Raw genomic sequence first — 23,224 nt, forward strand, 5'->3', positions numbered from 1 at the left:
CATCAACTAACTATAATTGGAAACACAAGATTAAAAAATATTACTTGAATAGATTCAAGTTAACTCAAAGTCTATTTCACTCACAATACTTCAATTTAGAAAAACAGTATATTTATTTGGTAAGTTAGAAAACCAGAAAATACCTACAAACTCTAAGTGAAAACCAGGCAAGCCCAGTGATTATCATGTTCAATAAACAATGCACCATGCTGGGGCGCCTGGGTGGCTCAGTCGCTAAGCGTCAGCCTTTGGCTCAGGTCATGATCCCAGGGTCCTGGGATCAAGCCCCGCATCCGGCTCCCTGCTCAGTGGGAAGCCTGCTTCTCCCTCTCCCACTCCCCCATGCTTGTGTTCCCGCTCTCCCTATCTCTCTGTCAAATAAATAAATCAAAATCTTTAAATAAATAAATAAATAAAAACAATGCACCATGCTTTCCTTTAAGTCTTTACCTAATTCAGTATCTCCACACCCCTTCCAGTTATCACTGTGGTGCAACTGCCACACAAAATGGAAACTGGCAGTTAATAGAGAAAAAATAAAAATACCTTCCCCATACAAAGAAGATACTTTTTGTTTGTTTCTGTTTTTATTTTCCAACACAGAATATATTATTAATATTGTTACTAGAGTAAAAAGACACCAGAAATGTATGGTTTACTTTTTATAATATAATTCTAAAGGAAACATGTTAATTTTATCTTTGAGGACATTAAAAGGTGAATGGAAAACCTGGAGAAACACCAAAAATAAATCACTAAGTGTAAAATTATTTTTCAACTCCTAACCATAAGGTAATTTAGCCTAGAAAATAAGGAAGTAAGTCTTAAAACTCAAAGCTCCACAATTAAAATTCATATCAGAAAACAGCATCTATTTTTAGCTTTATTCTGGTGAGGCCAGAACTGCAGCACTAACGTTTCCTCACCGCCAGGCCTAAGAGTCTTTAATTTTCTCATAACAGATTCCTATCCAACTGGTTGTAAAGAAAATTCTCACTGCTAATAATTGCACATTTTCTCAGCCATATTACCTACCTCACAGGGTGGTTGTGATGATTAAATCTGAAAACATATGGCACAGTGCTTGGAACATAGTAGGCACTTGATAAATAACAATTCCCTTTCTCCTTACCCTTCATTTCATTTATCTGTTCAATCTGGGCTCTAAGTCCTCTTTTCTATAATTCACATAACAAGGTTGGGCGTGAAGCTTTAAAAGGTTAAAATTAATCAAGTATTCAGAATGAAGATCTTGAGTACAAAATGTGTAAATTTAGCCACAGAATCATAAGCTATTAGAATGGGTAGAGCCCGTAAAGGTCACATTTTAATCGAGTACAACCTCTTGTACTGTCTAAGGAAATTCAAGGCCCAAAGAGGTTCAACAAAGTTACACAGACAAAATGTGGCAGAGTTGGAAATACAATCCAGGTATTTTAAATGTCTCTTATGTATACTACCACACTATTTGATTCCATAAATTACTATAGCACCATAATTAAGTATAAACATGGTGCAGCTGGTAAGAAATGATTCTTACTGCTGTGGTGCTATCAACTCATTATCTGTTCGATGCATTTTTAGAACTCATGTAGGGTAACTCACTTGCGTTGTAGCAGTGGTCTGGATTTTTCGAATTTCCTTTCCTGATTCTTTGCCATCGTCAGATCTCTCAGTGTCTGAAATTATACTTCCTGCATCAATATTTGGTACAATTTTGCTACCAGATGACTCAGTTTCCAGAGTTGTAGCGGTCATTTCAGCATACTCTAACCCTTTAGAGGATGACGCTAAGTCTCTTTCAGAAATACTGCTCATTCCATCTGAAGTTGTATGGATTTTGAACTCTTTTTCTTCTATTATACTTGATGTACAACTCAAGTCTACACTACCAGTCATGTGAGCAAGCAATCCAAGATCATCACTAACACCAAGATGTACTTGTGTATCCTGGATATTTGGAATAATGTGATTGCTAGAAAGTTCAGGAAGAAGTTTCTCCTCCTGTTTGGGTATTTTATCAAAGAGAAATGACGTACTACTATTAGGAAGTTCATCTTTCTCATCTGCTAATGTTATCAATGGACCATTATCCTTTTCTTCATTTTTTTTAATGATACCAACACTTCCATGTACATTGTTCTGGAGTTTCTCAACAGCAGCACTATATACATTATCCAACAAAGATTCAACCTCCACAAGGGCACCATTCTCTCCACCTACTAAAGTCTCTGGTGATAAATCCATATCATCAAGCTTTACTTCTGTTGCTTCTACTTTCTCTGCTTTTATATCAACTAAAAGATCATGCACTTCCACATGTACACCACTTCCCGGTCTATCTGAATTTCCAAGAATATCATCTGACACTTTTGTTGACATGAGCAAGTCTCTAGTATCTGTGCTGACAGGGTAATCTGTCTCACTTTCTGGACTCTGGCTTTGTGAAAGATCTTCTATCTCTCGAATTTCCATTCCACCTTTTGCTCCTGTAGTCTGTGATGAAAGACCAGAGATAGTGCTCACATTCCCTTTTTTTCCCTTTTTAATGTTTTCCTCCTCTTGTCTCTGATATTCTTCATACATTTTGGCTAGGTATTCCTTATGTGCTTCATAAGTGACCTTAGGAATAAGTGAAGAAAACATTAAGGCATTTTATATACATACCGAGAAGAAAAAAAATACAAATAAAGTTATGGTCAAAGCAAAAATGGTGTCAAAAATTTTAAGATTTCAAATGTAGAACATATTAATTTTAAGATAAGTTCCATTAAGTAACTGGAAATAATCATCAAAAATAGATATGATTTATTAGATGACTTATAAACTAACAACATTAAAGTTTTAAGTACAGTAATCTTTTCTTTTAGATCAAGTATTTCAATGTTACTCTAACCTAATATACCAGTTGAACTTCTACATATTTGAGTTCAGCTAAAATAGAAAATCAGCTAATAATATGTAATATTCAAAGTACTATTGCTATATCAGTTTTCACATCTATTACTCACATGTGTGCCTACTTCCAACAACTAATATTTTTTTTAAAAAATCACACATATCTATAAATATATACATTTTTAAACTGTTAAAACATCACAATTTTATCTTTATATAAGCTACTGTAATTGGTTACTTTATATAAACTGGTTTAAGAATAATTATGATGGGGCGCCTGGGTGGCTCAGTTAGTTAAGCGTCTGCCTTCGGCTCGGGTTATGATCCCAGGGGTCCTGGGATTGAGCCCTGCAACAGGCTCCTTGCTCGGCAGGGAGCCCGCTTCTTCCTCTCCTCCCTGCTTGTGCTCTCTCACTCTCTCTCCTTTTCTCTCTCTCTCTCAAATAAATAAATAAAATCTTTTAAAAAAAAAAGAATAATTATATGTATTTTTTCATAAAAATGTGATGTTTTTTCTTATAAAATACTACTTTAAAATTTGTTAAGGTAATGATAAAAGGTGTCAATATATTGTAAAATGTAAGTTTTAACAGAAATTAAAAAATTCTACTAAAATTGAAAATAATAGGGGCACCTGGGTGACTCAGTTGGTTAAGTATCTGCCTTCAGCCTCAGGTCAAGATCCTGGAGTCAAGGGATCTAGCCCCTAGGCAGGCTCCCTGCTCAGCAGGTCCCCCTCTCATGCTCTCTCTCTCTCTCTCACTCACTCTCTCTCAAATAAATTTTAAAAAAATCTAAAAATAAAATCGAAAATAAAAAAGTTCAAAATCTTTCCTTATAGGCACATATTATACTGACTTATACTTAAATGATAACAGAGTTTTATGTTGAGAGGAACCTTCCTTTGGAGGTTATCTTGATACAAAACCCCTTTATTTTACAGAAGAGGAAATCAAGTCCCAAAAGTGGGGGCTGACAACCTATAGCCCATGAACCAAATCTGCTTATCACTTCTTTTGGCAAGTAAAGTTTTATGAGAACACAGCCATAATCAATTGTTTACATATTGCCTATGGCTATTTTCACACTACACGGCAGAATTAAATAATTGCTTCAGAGGCTGTACAGCTCCCAAGACCTAAAAAATTTACTATCTGTACATCTTAAAAACATTAAAAAAAAAACATGTTTCTAACCCCTGCACAAAAGGACTAAATGAATTTCCTAAAGTCATAAAACTGAATTGTGGCATAGACTGGAGTAAAAGCCGAACGCCTGGCACCCATGCTTTTTCTATGACACCACATAATGAGAAATCTTACAGAATCTAATGTTACACAACTGTTACTTTTAACCCACTACTTTCTCTTACCAAGATCAGATAACGTTTAAAAATATAAATATATGGATTCTTAGAATTAAAAAGATAATGCAATTAAAAATACCATTAAACACTTAATTATGATTCACTTGGAAATAAAGGCAATTTCTGACTACTTTTAAAAAGTCTTAAAATGTATATTTCAGAGTGTATTTCATGAAATATTCTTTTAAGAACCAGTAGGTATGTTTTAGGTAAAAGAGCTATTGACTCAGACTCAAGCTATAAAGTATATGTGGGGTTACTTCTGGGGTCTAAATTTCATAATTCATAAACCTGGAGTTTTGATTAAATGATCTATAAAATATTTCATGCTCTAACAGTTTATGAACAGAGAGAAAATAAAACCAAAAACAAAAAAGAGAGAAAGGTGAGATAAAGGAATGGGCCATAATGTAAAATGCCCACAAGATGGCACCAGATGAGTGTTTACAGCCATTCAATCCACAGCTGAAACAGATAAATACTAAATCTGTTACCTTGGAATGGGCTATTGAGAGCGTATCCACCCAGACTCTCCATCCTCCCCATTCATATTTTATTGCATGATACAACAGAATCCGGAAGATATTGTAGACCATCTCGGTAATCTTCTGTTCCTCAGAATTTTTAGGATTGATATAGCCAAGAGAAAACATCCAATCCTGCCACACTGAACACTGCAGTAAGCATCTAGTGGGAAAAAAACTCATTAAAAATACCTAGTTTATATTAGAATTTACTATTTTGAAATTTAGATAAAGAGTGAAAATATGATCTGACCTAGATAAAGCAAGATGCACAGTCATTCTGCACATTCTATATTCTATACCTGGAATGATTTTCTCCCATTTTTCTACCTGGAAAAATCCAAATTATCATTTCAAATTGGTTTCCTAACTCTCCTAGTCAGATATAGCTACTGTTTCTCTACTCCCTCATCATATGTACCACTCACAATGCACTTAATACATTATATATTAATCACTGTTTTATCTTCCCCACTAAATTGTACCAAGACTATATACTAAGATAACCTGCGCAGCACAGTACTTTATACATACCACTCAATAAATATTTGTGAAATTAAAGATTCAGGTAAAGATTTCGAGCTAACCAGCTCGAAAATGCATGACAACAATCAGTTACAGACAAAAACTGAGAAAAGCATAGATGAATATGAGCAAATCCAACATGATTATAATAGATGGGTGTCACCAAAAGGAATGATGAATTTTAAATAAGGGTTTGTGAATATGTATATTCACAGAAACGATTAAAATATAATACTCACATAATCAAATAAAAACATAAAAATAAATACAAATATAATGAATGTAGATTGTATCAAAGAAACATAAAATGCCTTTTCTGATAATTACAATTATTTAGCAATACGGGAAAGATTTGAAAAATGTTTTGAAAGAGATTGAAGGTAAGGGAGAGAAAATAATTATGGAATAAAGTTTTATTATGGTATTGAAACTGCTTACCTTCTATTTTCACGGCTGTTACTGAAAAGTTTTATCATGTCAGATAAAAATAAACGACGAACTTCCATAAGTTCTGCACTTGGTGTAGAATTTTTTAACAGAGTTGCCACCACCTTAAGAATCACTGTAAATGAACAACAAAAAAAAGAGGTCAAGATTTATAACTGCATCATATCTTCCACTCAAAAAGTTTTACTCATTTTCAACTTAGCCTTATGGTAGGTGAGTTAAAAGTACCATGAACTATGGTAATCACCATAATGATTAAGATGGTTATGAAAAGTTTTGATTTAGTTTTCCATGTTACCACAATACTACTACATTACAATAAAGAATTTCTGTTCGGCTAGTATCAAAAAAATAAGAAATAACAAGTGTTGGTGAGGATGTGGAGAAAAGGGAACTCTCATGCACTGCTGGTGAGAATGTAACTTGGTGCAGCCACTGTAGAAAACAGTATGAAGGGTCCTCAAAAAATTTAAAATAGAATTATCATTATGATCCGATAATTCCACTACTGGGTACTGACCCAAAGAAGATGAAAACACTAATTCTAAATGATACATGTACCTCTATGTTCACTACAACATTATTTATAATAGCCAAGATATTGAACCAACCTAAGTGTCCACTGGCAGATAAATAAAGATGTAGTATATATACACAGTAGAATATTACTCAGTCATAAAAAAGAATGAGATCTTGCCTTTTGCAACAACATGGATGGACCTAGAGGGTACTGTGCTAAGTGAAAAAAGTCAAATACCATATGATTTCACTTACGTGTGGAATCTAAAAAACAAAACAAATAAATATAAACGGACTCATAAATACAGAGAACAGACTGGTGGCTGTCAGGGGAGATGGGGGTAGGGAGATGGGCAATGAGATGGGTGAAGGGAATTAAGAGGTACATACTTCCAGTTACAAAATAAGTAAGTCACAGGGATGAAAAGTACAGCATGGGGAGTATAAAAAGAATTGCTGTTTGCTTACTTGGATTCTGAATTTTCACTGTAGAATCTGGCTCTGGATGTGGTTTGTGTACAACTTGAGTACATACTTGCTCTGTCAAGATCTGAAAGATGAAGAATTTGAATTTCATTTAGAAAATAATTTAAATCATAATTTCAAAATATACAAAGAATCTGCAAAAACTGTCAATTCTGTCAAAATAAAATGAAATCCTCTTCTCAAGGGTCTTCCAGTCATTCCACATACTTCTAAACTCTTTAACTCTTTAGTTTTCAAATTTTGTTTATTATGGATAAAGACAAAAAAGAACCAATATCTTTAGGAGGAAGGATTATTTAGGAAATCCAAAAATTTATTCTGTTTGAAATACCTTCACAGTGTACATTCATAACATACTTACATTATGAATTGTAAACATGACTCTTTATGTCATCATTAATAAAAAAAAACTTAGAAAATAAGTAAATAAAAAAAAATGTCTGAGCCTGGGTTCTAACTTCAAAATGAAGTGTGACAAGGGAAAAATCTTTATTAAATATGTGGCTCGTCATTTACCCATGAGTTTTTCTTTAAACTTTTTCCAATAACAAAAATGACAAAAAGTTGACCAAATGAAAAACAGAATTCGAAAACGGTTTTCTAATTTTTCAGTCTCTATGAGTGCTGGATTCTTACACATCTTTTTTACTGTTATATTCCCAGCAATCAGCACAGTGCCTGACATAGTGCCAGTACTCAAACATTTGTGAAATTTAAGAATGGATAACTGAATTATATATAAATAATGGATACTATGACTGTTCACTGTGTATACCTCTATTCTTGTATATGTAAAAAAATCCAGTGGGACTATACTTATTAAAGATGGAATTTTATACTAGTGATTTAATTTCCTGTTTAACTTAACATACTAAGTTCTGAATGAAACTTTTAGTTCAACCTAAAGTAAGGTACAAAATCTGTGCATAAAACATAAAAGTTAGTTGAGAGCTTGTTGTACATAGCTATTTTGTAAAAGTTGGGGATGGAGAAAGTAATCATGAGCCAGAGATGATCCCATTTGATTAGAAAAAGACCATGACATCCACCAGCAGTGGCATTTTTCTGATCTTTCTGCTCAGACTTGAGAAAAAAGAAGAAAAAGAAGAAGATAGGAAACTGACTTATTATATATTAGGAATGTTTATCAAAAAGGTATTGACTTGAAATAAAAACTAACCTATTATTAAAATGATAAATATAGGGCATAAGACCTTTACTTTCACTAAACACTTTGTTGTTAATACTAAACAGTGCCTCAGAATTTTCTGAACAGAACACTACAGACATGCACCACTCATCAGACTGAGCTGACACATCGGACAGAAATTTCTCTGAAAACCCAAAGAATCTGAAAATGCTAAAGGACATTCAGTGGTTGCCATATGCTTACAAGATGTTTTCCCACCGATCTGCCCAAAAAAGCACTGGTGTGGACCTACAGCCGAGTGGACAAAATCCCTAAAATTCTGGTTACCAATAGATGCAAAATAACTGCAGACAAGCTTGGAAAAGACTAGGCCATACTTTTCCATGATAGACAATAGTCAAAACTTTCTCACCCCAAAAAGAAGAAATCTCATTATACAGAAAACAAAACTAATCTCAAAGAATCTACAATTTTATATTGTCCTCCTTAAGTCCCTATTTGAACTTCTAAAGATGAGGGTAATAATTGCCTTGCCTATCTACCAGAACTGCTAGGAAGATAAATAAGTAAGGCTCTATATGTGAAAAGTGTTTTGAATACTATCAATATGAGCTTTTTTAAATTACCAATACATATTTAGAAACTCAATCCAGCATGTATTTATTAAGAGCCATTTATGTGTCCACACTCTGCTACATGTTTGGAATGAGAAACATAGTTGCTAGGTGCTAGGTGGAACTATATTTCAAGAATCAATTAATTAATACTCCAGAGACAGGCATAAATACATGATCCTGCTAAATAATAAATACAGTAGATTGTCATTAAGAACCTATGTGAGTTTTTAAAAGGGAGAGGGAAATAATGAGATATGAAATAAGGAGAGATGAATATAGATGTAAACATTTTAATGAAAGGATGATTCAAGATGGGCCATGGAAGTTTAACTGGTACTGATTAGAGATATGCATAGGAAGTAACCCCAGCCCCTACAAAAACAAAATAGTACAAAAGGTACACAGCCACATATGGACATGAAATCCAAAATGTACTTAACCCTCAGAGCACATCTCAATTCACACTAGCCACATTTTAAGTGTTCTATAGTCATCTTTATATCTTTTATACAATGTTGTCTGATATATACTGCCAAAAGGTCTAACTCACTTTGTCCTTTAATGCTGTTGCTTATCCTATTATTGGCATTATCACATGTAGAATTTTAAAGATCACAGTAACACAGAAATTAATTGGTCTTCTAAAAACTTTGCAAAAACCTCATATTCTAAAATATCATTACCAAAACCATAGGTTTGACATAGTTCTTTATTATTTCTGTACTTGATTTTATATTTTTCTACAGTTGTAATGATACTTATTTTGACATGTTGTTTGGGGTTAAGGTAATTTCCTCAAACCAAAACAGAAAATGAAAGTAAAAAGAGCTTTCAAACTGAAGATTATCAACCAAATGCTTCTTGCCAGGGGTGCAAGCCCTGGATGATGCTCATAAGGGGAATCAAACTCATGATGCAGGTTTTGAGGCTGAGTTTTCTTTTTATAGTTAAATTTCACATACTATGTTAATGAGAATTAAGTTCAAAACTATCACATGAGTGTTAATTTTTGGCAACCAGATGCCACCATCCAAAACGGTGCAATATTTTAACTTTGGTGGTCTAGAATTAATCATCCACCATTCTGTCTGATAACATAATTTGGTTTGTTAGCAGTATTAAATCTTATGTTGAACACACTTTCTACTTTTTTATGGGATCAACAGTACTATCCAATCATATCATAACCATCTTTCTTTTTTTATTTTTTATACTTAATTTTTCTTTTCAGAGTATCATAATTAATTCAGTCCATCTTTCCAATTAACCATGATTATTTTTTAAGCGTCTGACTCTTTATTATTATGTTATGTTAATCACCATACATTACATCATTAGTTTTTGATGTAGTGTTCCATGATTCATTGTTTTCATAAAACACCCAGTGCTCCATGCAGTATGTGCCCTCTTTAATACCCATCACCAGGCTAACCCATCCCCCCACCCCCCCCCCCCTCTAGAACCCTCAGTTTGTTTCTCAGACTATGGACTCTGAGAAACCATGATTATTATTCTACTTTAAAAGTACATATTATTGCCAAATTGGTCAGAGACCTTGTAAGTTAGTTCCTTCATTTGCAACATCCAACATCCAGGATCAGGAGACCCAAACTTATCCAGACTTTCTCCAACTAAGACATGGAATCAGCAACAGCTTAGTTTTATAGAATATCATTAGAGACTAAAATCTGGATACTCAGAAAGTGCTAATGAGTATAGATGGTAGGTAAAAATGCTGCTGCACTTGCTATTGACTAATAGAAATACATATATATGTATATACACACAGGACATTTTCTTTAAGGTTAAGGGTACATAATGTTTTCAAATTCAACATATATTGTTATGCTACATTCTTATTTTAATATAACGTTTCACTGACTACAAAGACTTTCTGCTCTAATTGGTTAAAACAAGCAGAGGGTCAAAAATGTAGGCAAAAAATGACTTAAAAAACATGTATAGGAATCATTAACTAGAGGGATTAGTCTAAGAAAATCAATACAAAAACCCAGATAGAGCTCTAATCTGATACCATAGCAAGGTTTTTATTCAGAGGACTTTAACGTCCACTGAAGGTAGATTTTGACGTTTTTTGCCTTATGCACACATACTATGAAATCTGCCTATTTTATGACCATTTATTAGTGGTGAGACATAGAACAAATTGTTTAACCTGTGATTCTCAGTTTGTCTGTTTAAAAAGGCAACAACAACAACAAAAAACAGTTTCAGAGAGTTGTTGTAAGGATCTGAGATAATGTATATAAAGTATTTACACTAAAAGTGACTGTCACAGGAAATATGCCCCCAAAATAGTTACGATTATTAGGGAAATATAATATTGGTATCAAGATGCTTTGCATACGGTAGGTCTTTCTATTCAGTTCTGCTTATTCAGTTCTGTAGGACAAATATTGGAGCAATATTAAAAAACTACTCTTACTGACAAAAGCTGTGTTCTGAAGGGTAAGTTTATAAATCATGTAATTAGAGGAATGACAGACTGAAAGTTGCAATATTAAGCTTAGAAATGAGAGTAGCCAAAAGAGTTTTTTTAATTTATCTAAAAAGCAGCCATTCTTAAATTTACTGATGATAATATGAAACAGAAAAAAGATGAATATAACAGCTAGTGAAGTAATGTGACAGATCTGGGGTCAAAGTATTATTCCGGATACCATCTGTTTTTGTAAACAGATACAATTCAGTTTTATTGGACAGCACCCCATTTGGTTCATGCTGTCTATAGCTGCTTCTGAGTCACAGCTGCAGAGCTGAGTAGTTTCAGAGACACCACCCAGCCTGCTGCTACAGACTGAAGGTTTGTGTCCCCACAAATTCCTGTATTGAAATCTAATCCCCGGTGTGATGGTTAGGAGATGTGGGGCTTTTTAGGTGGTGTGTAGGGCCACAGAGCCCACAGGAAAGAAACCTAAGAACTCCCTTAACACTTCTGCCATGTGAGGGCATAGTGAAAAGATGGTTGATGAACCATGAAGTGAGGCCTCACCAGACACCAAATCTGCCACTGCCTTGATCCTGCACTTGCTAGCATCAAGAACTGATGGAAATTTCTGTTATTTATAAGCCACCCAGTGTATAGTATTCTGTTACAGCCCAGACAAACTAAGACTACCAGAAAGCCTAAAATACCTATTACCTGGCCCTTTACCAGAAAAGTTTGCCCTCCCAGCTATAATGAACATTTGGCTTCCTGCATTTCACAGAAAATACTGAGCCCAAGCTATATGGCCATCTGTTAGAAATGGTGAGAAAAGAATTTCTGAATTGAAATGATGAGATCTAAAGCTTCTTCCTGATAGCACTTTTACAAATAATTTTTACCTACAATTTACCCCACTATCAACTCTAGGTTACTGTTGGTTATTGCATAGGAGACAATCGGCGGAGGGCGGGGAGAAAACTAGCATATAATACATAATGGGTGTGATTCATGTGAGAAAAACTCCGCACAAGTCAATCAGCCAACCCATACTCAAAGAAAAGTCCTTGGACCAACACAAAAAGATTGGCAAATAAATGTACATGGATATGTTTTAAAATAAAATTTTAAAATGTAAGTATGTGTTCATTTAAAAAAAATTACTGGCTTTTTGATTAATTGACCAACTACTGATCCCAGTTACATAGGTTTCCCACTAGATACATTTTAAATTGTCATCACACATTTTTTTATTTTTACCTCATAAAGTGTGTTGTATGTGGTGACAGTCACAGTGTTTGTATGCAACATCAGCCTTTCTCCAAGAAGAGTGAAAAGACTATGAGTATGCATAATTTCCACTTTTCTCCTGGAGAAAAAGGGGGAAAAAAACAAAATACTATGAAATACATTGGATTTTCTAATGACATGACTTTGGGATAAGAAAGTACAATCTATTAAGCAGATACAGAATCACAGAGGTAATTATTTTTACTAACTTCCATCTACAAAAAAAATAAGTTTACACCACAGCTATCTTCTAAAGTTACAAAAATACTATTTAAACACTTCTCAAATAAAATGTGAAATATACAAGTTATAGATTATATAAGTGTGGACAGCTATTATTTTCAAATTTCTTACTATGTAGGAGTTATTTTTATTAGGTTAAAACTACTGGTTTCCCCTAAGATAGACCACAGAATTTTTAAGTCCTTTATATCTAAATTTAAAGTCTATAAAATAATCTATGATAAACTTTAATATCAAGAATTTAAAATTATAGCTAAAAGTGAGTACTCCAGTTTGATGTTGGGATTACACAGCAAAATAATTCAACAGAAGTAAAGGGGACTCATTATTGCTTGTATTTGTGGTCTGCCATTGGATTTAAAGCCAAACAAAGAGAAAAAACAAAAAACTTTCTTAGTTATTTACTATTGGCTCATTTAACTGTTTCCCCCCACCCACCACCCCCACCAAATCCATTAATAGGATAGAAGGCTCTACTCAAGGCTTTCTGCAACACTTGGTTCTAGCTCAGGGAATTGCTATATGCCTCTCATTTGTGTCACTGTCTTAGAATTCAAGATCTGATCTTCTTGGCTCTCAACCCAAGATGTTTCATCTATCACCTTGATTTTCTATTGTTCCCTGTTCAGATCTATGATATAAACTGACTAGTATTCACCAATTCTTATTCTTTTCTTCCTGAGTCCACAACTATACTATTAATTCAAGCCTCTATTACAGCCAGGTGTGACCATTTAACTGAGTTTTAGCCAGTGGAATGTGAGCAGGAAAGTCATGAGCCATTTTCAGGCCAGGTCAACAGAATAGCACTCATGCATGTCTTTCATGCTCTTTCCCCAAGGCAGAAACACAGGAGCCACATGATGAAGACAGGGAGGCACAAGATGGTAGCAGTAGCCTGGGTCTCTAAATGACAGCTTGCAAGAAAATTGCCTGTTGAGGAACACACATTTAGATTTTCAGTGAACAAGAAAGAAACTACTAGTTCAATAAGTAAAATTTCATTGTTTGTCTGTTAGAGCAGCCATTGTTACCTTAATTAATACAGAAATCAAATAATGAACCATTTATGTGGATACTGCTCACCTGGAAATCCTCTCTTCTAACATCAGCCTCCAAGGTCCACACTGCACTACAAAAGACACAGGGCAGCTGTCTCCCCTCACCTAATCCTCCTCAGTCCAGGGAGGGAAACAGCAAAATAACCTAAACCCAAAGGTTAGGTTTCTTGTGGCTGTGTTTGCAAAACACTTAATAAATAAGATTTAAAAAGTCAACGGGTCATTAGAAAATAAACCAGGACTAATGGATACTATGGGATTATAGAGGGAAGGCTTTAAGTCTCTTGCAATTCAAGCTACATCCAAGGCAGGGAGGACTGAAACTTTCATTTGCTCCTAATCAAGAAAGAAAAAAAAAAGCCAGAGTGTATCCCTTAATATATCTCTCTGATACATGAAGCTGGTAAAAGTTATCCAAATTAGGCTATGTAGAATAGTCTAATTAGGAATTTACAGTAATCTCTTACCTGCACCAGTACAGTTTCAACTACTAAGGAAATTCATGCCCTCGTGATTACCTCCCAGATGTAAATGTTTACAGAGCAGTTATATTCTAGGCTGTGGGGTGGGGGGTGAGGGAACGTGAAGAATGATCTGCATATATCAGAGAAGAGATAGGTCAGCTTCCTCCTGCAGTTTGCTTTAAAACAATGTTTACCAATAAATTTTGCTGCACAGCAGTCAATAGATAGCCAAAAATGCCATCCATTATCTCAGGCAGAGTGTGGCTGTGCTATGAATCACATGATTTTGTTTCCCACAGAATCTCTAATGAAAGACCTAACTCTATGCATTCAGCTCTGAAAGGCTTCAATAGGGCATATATGAGACAAACTAACATCTTGACCCTACTTAACTTTAAGACCTAAACAGACTTCAGGCTTTTAGTGCCAATTTGCGCACCTTTGAATTTTATAGGATTTCTGTCCACTTGAATTAAGAATGTAATCTTTTTTAAAAAAGGGTAACCGTTTAATCTCATACACATTACACATTTATTAGCTTACTAAACATTCCAATGAAAACAGACTCCAATTTTCTTCTTCACAAAACAACCCAGCTTTTCTTCTGGATGGTCAAAAAATATTTTATAACAAACTCAGACCATATGTTGGAAGAAGAAAAAGGTAAAAGAGACCCATAATTCCATAACCCAGAGAAAATCATTATAAAGTAACAGTTTGTGTTCTTCTAGATGCATTACTATGCATATAAATATAGATGACAAATATACATGGTATCAATACAATGAAAATAATTCTACATAGGTAATTTATAGCTTTTTTCCTGTAAATCAAGAATATATCCTATCTTGAATATTCAATCATTAAATATAGTAAGTATGCAGCATAATATATCCATTCACTACTGTTGGCATTTTGCTATTTCCAATTTCTTTCTACCATCAACAAAATTTTGCCCTTATAGGTAAATCTTTGAGTATATCCATTACTATTTCCTTAGAATAAATTCTTGTAACTGAAATGATGGGTGTTAAAAGCTTTTATATTTAATTTTATGAGACTTGACAATTTATGATGACCTCCAAACATATGTACATTCATACTTCCACCATCAAAACATAAACACACTTTACCAGCAGCTTCACTCACCAATGTAAACATAAAATTCATATTTTATAAGTATATAATTTAGTAATTTCTTAAAAACTTTATAGAGTGATGTAATCATCATCAATTTCCAGTTTTGAATATTTTCATTACCCTAAAAAGTTCCCTTGTGCCTATTTGTAGTCACTCCCCACTCCCATCACTACTCCAATGTAATCTACTAATCTGCATTCTGGATATTTCATATAAATGTAATCATTTAATATGTAGTCTTCTGCATCAGGCCTCTTTCATTCACCATAATGATTTTTAGGACTCATTAATGTCATAGTATGCATCAGTAGTTTGTTTCCTTTTAATTGTGCACTAGTATTTTCATTGTATGGATATATGATACTTTCTCCATTCACCAATGATGGAATTTTGGATTATTTCCAGTTTTGAACTATCATGGATAATGGTATTAAGAACGTCCATGCACAATTATAGGTCTGAACATATGGTGTCATTTCCCTTGAGTGGATACTCAAGCATGGAAATGCTAGGGTATGCAGAAAGTGTTACATTTTTAAGAAATCAGAAAACTCTTATGGAACATGGCTGGAGTATTTTATATTCCTATCAGCAATGCATGGGAATTCAGGAAGTTGTTATATGTTCTGGTTGTATGTTCTATGTTGTGGTTTTATTCAAATCAAACCATTTTCTATTTTTCTTTGTGAGTCTTTTTTGACCTAGGGGTTCTTAGAAATGTATTGTCTACTTTCCAAATATCAGGCAATTTATCAAATCTCTTTCTGCTGTTGATTTTTAATTTAATTTTGTTGTGGTCAAATATTTTGTTTGATCTCAATTCTTTTTAATTTATAGAAACTTGTCTTATGTTTTATAGTCCAGCCCATAATATATTTTATACTTGAGAGCCATTTGCTAACTTTAGGTGGACTGTTCTATGAATGTCAATAAATTGTTCAATTATGATCTTGAACGGGGGGGTGTAAATAGACTTTCATTAATTATTATTTATTGAAAGGGAATGCTTCTAATATTTTACTACTAAATAGGACTATGGTAAGTTTCCAGTAGATATACCTTATCAGGTTAAAGAAATCATCTGTTCCTGGTTTCCTAAGAATTCTTATGATGAATGGGTATTTAATTTTACCCAAAATTTTGTATCCATTAGTGTAATTGCATAGCTATTCTTTAATGTGTTAATAAAGAGATCATAATTAAAGGATATTCTGATATTAAACTATCCTTACAGTCAGCATAAAATAAAACCTAGGGAAAAAAAAACCTTTCTTTTTTTAATATAAATATTTATGGCTAGGGGTGCCACAGTGGCCCAGTCAGTTAAGTGTCCAACTCTTGGTTTCAGCTCAGGTCATGTTCTCAAGGTTTTGAGATGGAGCCCTGCATCAGGCTCTGCACTCAGCAGGGAGTCTGCTTGAGATTCTCTCTCCCTCTCTCCCTGCTCCTCCCCTTGCTTGTATGTGTGTGTTCTCTCTCTTTAAAAACAATACAAAATAAAATAAAAAATAAAAAATAAAATAAAATAAAAAATATTTATGGCTGTAAGTTGCCTCCACTACCACTTAGGCCAACTCTCAGAAGTGTAAATGTACAAAATTTTCAATATTTTTGACTCTAAGCATTTTGTAATGTATGCACAATAATTTTTTGTTATGGGTTATTTAAAATTTTGCATTTCCATTGTCTTAGGTCAATTTTTATCATTGATTTCTTGCATAATTGCACTATGGGCGAGAAGTCATTATGACAATAATTTAAATTTTTGGACAATTTTATGGCTTCAATTGACAATTTTTCCAGTTTTGTGTGTGTTTGAAGAGAATGTATATATGAATCAAGCCACTGGATTTTCTGTACAAATTTATACTGTGAAGTTTTTTTGTGATTGCTCTTTTAAAAAGAGTATGTTAAAATCTCTAAACCACTTTGATTTCTATTTCAAATTTAGTCAATTTTGCTTTCTATACCTCCCCTATGCTGTTATGTATAAATGCATTTGAAATTATTTTCTCTTCCTGGTGAATTGTACCTTTTTCCTTATATGGTACCCCTCTTTAGCCTCATTAACTTTTTTGTGTTAAAGCTTATGTTAGTTTAATTAAATACTGATCTACCAATTTTTATCATTTAGCTTTAAAAATAAATAATGTTTACCTTGTTAAAAATAACATAAAAATATACAGAAAGGTTTCACATTCAACTCATACCATCGTTCACAGTCCCCACCCCCAACATACAGGTAAAAATTTTTCTTATGAAAAACAAATGTGGTAAGGATATGGAAAGAAAGGGAACTTTTGTTCACAGTTGGTATGAATATAAATTAGTTGCAGCCACTATGGAAAACACTTTCTTATTTCCCTCTGTTTATCCACCACACATACTCTTTTAAATAGATTTTTTAAGGGTAGTTTTAGGTGTATAGCAAAACTGAGCAGCAAGTACAGAGAGTTCCCATATATCCCCTAGCCCCATATATGTCATGTACTTGTGGCTTCCTCTAACTACCAACATTCACCCACAGACAGGTACATTTGTTATAACTGCCTATCAACTTGTTTCCACCCCCAGTTTTATTCAGATATGACTAACATATAACATTGCAGTAGTTTAAGGTATACAACATAATGATTTGATATAGGTATAAACTGCAAAATGACTACCACTATAAGGTGAGTTAACATCATTACCACACAGATACAAAATGTTTTTCCTGTGATGAGAACTTCTAAGATCTACTCTCTCAGCAACTTTCAAATATACAATATTGTTAACTATAGTCACCATGCTATGCTGTACATTATATCCCCAGAACTTATTTGTCTTATAACTCACAGTTTGTACCTTTTGACTACATTCACCCATTCCCCACATTCCCTACTTGCCACCTCTATGTTCTGTTTCTATGAGTTTGGTTTCTCTAGTTTCTACACATGAGATCATAGAGTATTTGTTTTTCTCTGACTTAATTCACTCAACATAATGCCCTCAGGATCCACTCATGTTGTTGCAAAGGGCAGAATTTCCTCCTTTTGTGGTTGAATAACATTCTATTACATATATATGTTTATTTATTATATAAAACAACCTATGTGTCCATCAACAGATGGATGAGTAAAGAAAATGTGGATACATAGGTTTCTTCCATGTCTTGGCTATTTGTAAATAATGTTGAAATGAACACAAGTGTACATATCTCTTTGAGATAATGCTTTTGCTTCCCTTTGGATATCTACCCAGAAGAAAAATGGCTGGATCGTATGGTAGTTCTATTTTTAATTTTGTGAGGACACTCCATACCGTTTTCCGTAGTGGCTGCAACTAATTTATATTCACACCAACAGTGAACAAAAGTTCCCTTTCTCTCCATAACCTTACCAACATTTGTTATCTCTTGTATTTTCGATGACAGCCATCTGAAAGCTGTGAGATGATATCTATCTACTGTGATTTTTATTTGCATTTTCTTGGTGATTAGTGATGCTAAGCACCTTTTTCATTCACTATTGGCCATTTGTATGTCTTCTTTGGAACTTCAGATCTTCTCCCCATGATTTTTAATCAGATTGTTTATTTTCATATGAGTTGCATGAATTTTTAAAATCTTTTGTGTATTAACCCTTCATCGGATACATAACTTGAAAGTATTTTCTTCCATTCTGCAGGCTGCCTTTTCATTTATTGATTGTTTTCTTTCCTGTACAAGAGCTTTTTAGTTTGATGTAGTCTTGATTATTTATTTTGGCTTTTGTTGCTTTTGTTTTGGGTGTCAAATCCAAAAATTCATTGCTAAGACCAATGTCTAGGAGCTTACTGCTGTGTTTTCTTCTAGGAGTGTTGTGGTTTCAAGTCTTACATTCAAGTCTTTAATCCTTTTTGAACTGATGTTTGTGTATAATATAAAATAGGAGTCCAATTTCATTCTTTTGATTTTGGCTGTCCAGTTCCACTGATACCATTTATTGAAGAGACTGTCCTTTCCCCATTCTAGATTCTCCACTCCTTTGTCATAAATTAATGGACCACATATATGTGGGTTTATTTCTGGTTTCTCTACTCTGTTCCATTAATCCACATCTGTTTTTAAGCCAGAACCATACTGTTTGATTACTATAACCTTGCAATACAATTTGACTCTTTTTTCCCTTTTGCTCATTTGTTTTGTCTCTTAAATTCCACATGAGTGAAATCCTATATTTGTCTTTCTCCAACTGACTTCTTTCGCTTAGCATAACATTGTCTAGCTACATCCATATCATTGCAAATGGCAAGATTTTATTCTTTTTTATGGCTGAATAAGATTCCACTGTGTATGTATGTGTGTGTGTGTGTGTGTGTGTGTGTGTGTGTGTGTGTGTATACACCACAACTTCTTTGTCCATTCATCTGCTGATGGATGGACACTTGGGTCCTTCTCAGTCAAGCTTACTTCAGTCCCATTGAGGCAGGCCTCTCTGGAGCTCAGAAGACCAGCACAAATGTCTGCCCACATTATATCTCCCAACCAGTGAATTCTGAAGAACCTCAGTTCTGGTGGAGTTGATGTCAGGTCTTATTTTACAATCAAACCAGAGCACAGCTAGTTAAAATTCACCACATTCTGGCCAGAGACCAAACACTGCCCACAGGAGGCAAGGAGAGCCTCTGCAGATTACTAGCCTAAAGGATAGAGCAGCCAAAACATAACAGAGAGCAAGTAGCACACAGCAGAGACATTCCCTGAAGCATCAGGACCCTGGCACTACATGACCTCTTCTTCATAAGGGGGCATGCTTTGGGCACCTTGAGGTCTTTTGTGGTTGCACATAAATTTTAGGATTATTTGTTGTATTCCTGTGAAAGATGCCATTGGAATTTTTATAAGGATTGCACTGAATCTGGAGATTGCTTTGGGTAGTATGGACATTTTAACAATATCAATTCTTCCAATCTTTGTTCACAGAATACCTTCCTATTTCTTAATCAATTTTTTCATCAATGTTTTACAGCTTTCAGTTTATAGATCTTTTATCTCCCTGGTTAAATTTATTCCCGGGTATTTTATTCTATGAAAACTTTCATTCTTTTTTTCATCTCTTAACCTCCTATCTTATTTGTTATCTCTGTCTCTTGATGCTACATTCTGCATAATTTCTTCGTTTCTATCTTCCAGCTCACCAATTCGTATTTTTTTAAGTAGGCACAACATGGGGCCCAAACTCACGACCCTGAGATCAAGAGTCAGACACCCAACTGACTGAGCCACCCAGGCACTGCACCAATTCTTAAGTTTTATCTAATCTGTTTAACATGACCATGGAGTTGTTAATTTTAATTACTACCTTTTCATTTCCAGAAGTTACTTTTGATTATTTTTTAAAGCTGCATGGTTTAATATTATCTTGTTTCTTAAGAATTATTTGTTCTATTATACTTGGTTTTCATTTTTGCCATATGAGAATTTACCTACTTTTGTGTGCTCAGCTATACATCCGAAAGGATTTTTGTTGTATTATATCCAAAATTTATATATTTTTAGTAGTAAGAAGTGTTTCAGGATATCCTGTTATACCCATTATTTTTCTCCTTCAAGAATTCTTATTACTCATATTTAGTCTCCTATTGTGTATATCCTTATCTTTTCTTTCACTTTATATTTTTGGTCCATGCTTTGGGAACTTCCAGTCCACTAATCTGGATAAACTGGAAAACAAATCATGAGCTAACAAGGCAGATTATCATTTTTGGTGCTCTACTTGAATCTCAATTGCTCTTTCTAAAAATAAAATTCAAAGGTTCCACCATAGCCTCCACCACTAGTTCTCTTTCAGTGAGTACATAGTTTGATGATTCTCCCTTATCTTCTGTTTCTGGTTACTAGCCTTTAGTGAGTTGTTATTTTTCATTTTTACACAGTTAAGGTCAGATCTCACTGCTGTGATTTTTACGTGATGGAATCCCTGCAGGTGTTGTAAGGCAGAAGACCTTTTAAGTATACTGATCTGTAGTACAAAACTTAGCTTGCTGTAAGTCCTGAGCCAGCATCCCAAGCCACTATACTCCCACAAGTTCAAGGACAGGGCAGATTTATTCCATCATTTCAGGTACCTCTTGGCCTTCTGGTGGTCACTTACATAGAAGTCAATGTTAACATTACTCAGGAGGGAGGGGGGTGCAGAGGAGAGAGAATAAGAGGCAGAGATCTTTCAGAGCAAAGTGATCCCTCAAGATTTGCTGCTTTTTAGTCTTTTCCTTAGGCTTCCAACATAGTCCTTCAGCTGCTTGTCATTCCCATGGGAGAGAAAACCCGGCACCAGTTATCTTATTTTCTCTGTTCTTACCCCAGATACACATAGGAACCAACATTTGCCTGAAGAAAGCCAAATAGCTTAGAGTTGAGAATGGACGGGAAGGAAACTCCTTTCCAATTCTCATACTCCCAGAACCTACATCACTACTTTTTGTAAACAGACAACTGGTTCTGCCAGAAAAACTGGACTAATTCAACTAGTCCAAAAAGAAATAAACCATTAGGTTAAACAACTGTCAATGTATAACAGGCTAACACTATAGATAGTAAGTTGATCTATTTACAGTGTGAATAATAGAGAAATAGAGAATTCACCCAGAAGTTACAGGGTTTGAAGTTAAGACATCAGACAAATATACTTGGTTCAGAATTTTTATTTCCACAGTGAACATTCAATAACATGTGTTTTAAAATTTGTACAAGTTAAAATTATCATAACCGTATTGCAGGATAGCCATTTAGGCATTTTGGTCATCTATCTGAATCATTTGTTAGATTCTGTTCTGAGGATAACCGTAATCAGACCACTTCCAAAGTTTGGCTTTCTCCTCAAGCATACATCCAAGTTAGGGTTCTCAATTTTTTTAGGGGGGCAGAGGGAGAGAGAGAATCTTAAGCAGACTCCCCGCTGAGCACAGAGCCTGACGCGGTGCTCAATTTCATGACCTGAAATTGACCTCAATTTCATGACCTGAGCTGAAATCAAGAGTTGGGATGCTTAACTGGGGATGCCCCAAGTTTCTCACTTTTATGTAGCTTTTTATTTTGGATATTTTTAAGATTTACAGGAAAGTTAAAAAGATAGTACAGAGAGTTCTCATATATTATGCACCCAGCTTCTCCATAGGTTAATATCTTATTCTCATCATGATATATATGTCAAAATTAAGAAATCAACACAGATACAATATTATTAACTATACTATAGACTTCTATTCATATTTTACCAGTTTTCCCTAATGTCCTTTTTCTGTTCAGGATCCAATCCAGAGTACTACCTCAAATTTAGTCATCATAGCTCCTTAAACTCCTCTGATCTGCAGCAGTTTCCCACTCCTTTTTTTTTTTTCACGTCCTTCAACAATTTTGAAGAGTACTGGTCAAGTGTTTTGTAGAATATCCCTCAATTTGGGGATGTATGATGTTTCCTCTGGACTGGAATTGGGTTATTTTTTTTAGAAGAATACCACAGAGATGAAATGCCTTTCTGATCACATCATATCAGGAAGATGTATGACTTGATGTTAGCCTTAATTAATAGTGAAAATCACTGCCAGGTTTCACTATCCTTTGGAAGCAAGTCAGTAAGTCCATCTCACACTCAAGGAGAGGAGATTTAAGTTCCATCCTCAGGAGGGAAGAGTAGCTGTATATACTATTGGGAACAGACTTCTCAATTTTAATGATAGATTTCAAACCTATCTCTAGTTCAGCTGACAATTAAAGTGTATGGATCTAACAACCTGTATTCCAGGCACTTGACAGAAATTATAAACTAGGCGTTACAAGGGACCAACCCACCAGACTTCAGTTTAGCTTCATCTATGGACCCATCTCAGATTCCCTGACAGACAATTGCTCTGTACACAAATGAGACACTGAGTTTGTGTGATATTTCATTTTTAACAGTTTTAGAGATGATTTTCATATGTTTTTAGTTATATACTCAAACTCTTTATAAATACTACCTATTTCCTCTTCCCTAATAACTGTTTTATTTTTTCACATCTTAAACAATAATTAATAGTAACAATTA

The 23,224-nt window shown here is 34.3% G+C and overlaps 1 protein-coding gene across 14 annotated transcripts in view; it reads right to left on the reverse strand.

Annotated features, from left to right (window-relative positions):
- Window positions 1-23,224, reverse strand: part of NBEA (neurobeachin) — a 680,715-nt gene that overhangs the window by 460,842 nt on the left and 196,649 nt on the right. For all 14 annotated transcript variants that reach the window (XM_027588285.2, XM_027588293.2, XM_027588287.2 and 11 more), the window contains exons 18-22: window positions 12,239-12,347; window positions 6,748-6,829; window positions 5,752-5,875; window positions 4,759-4,951; window positions 1,606-2,622 (exon numbers count right to left, since the gene is read on the reverse strand). In XM_027588285.2, coding sequence (XP_027444086.1) covers window positions 1,606-2,622; window positions 4,759-4,951; window positions 5,752-5,875; window positions 6,748-6,829; window positions 12,239-12,347 — 1,525 coding nt within the window. The remainder of the gene's footprint in view (window positions 1-1,605; window positions 2,623-4,758; window positions 4,952-5,751; window positions 5,876-6,747; window positions 6,830-12,238; window positions 12,348-23,224) is intronic.

This window comes from Zalophus californianus, chromosome 3 (genome assembly GCF_009762305.2).
Source record: "Zalophus californianus isolate mZalCal1 chromosome 3, mZalCal1.pri.v2, whole genome shotgun sequence".
Lineage (NCBI taxonomy): Eukaryota > Metazoa > Chordata > Mammalia > Carnivora > Otariidae > Zalophus > Zalophus californianus.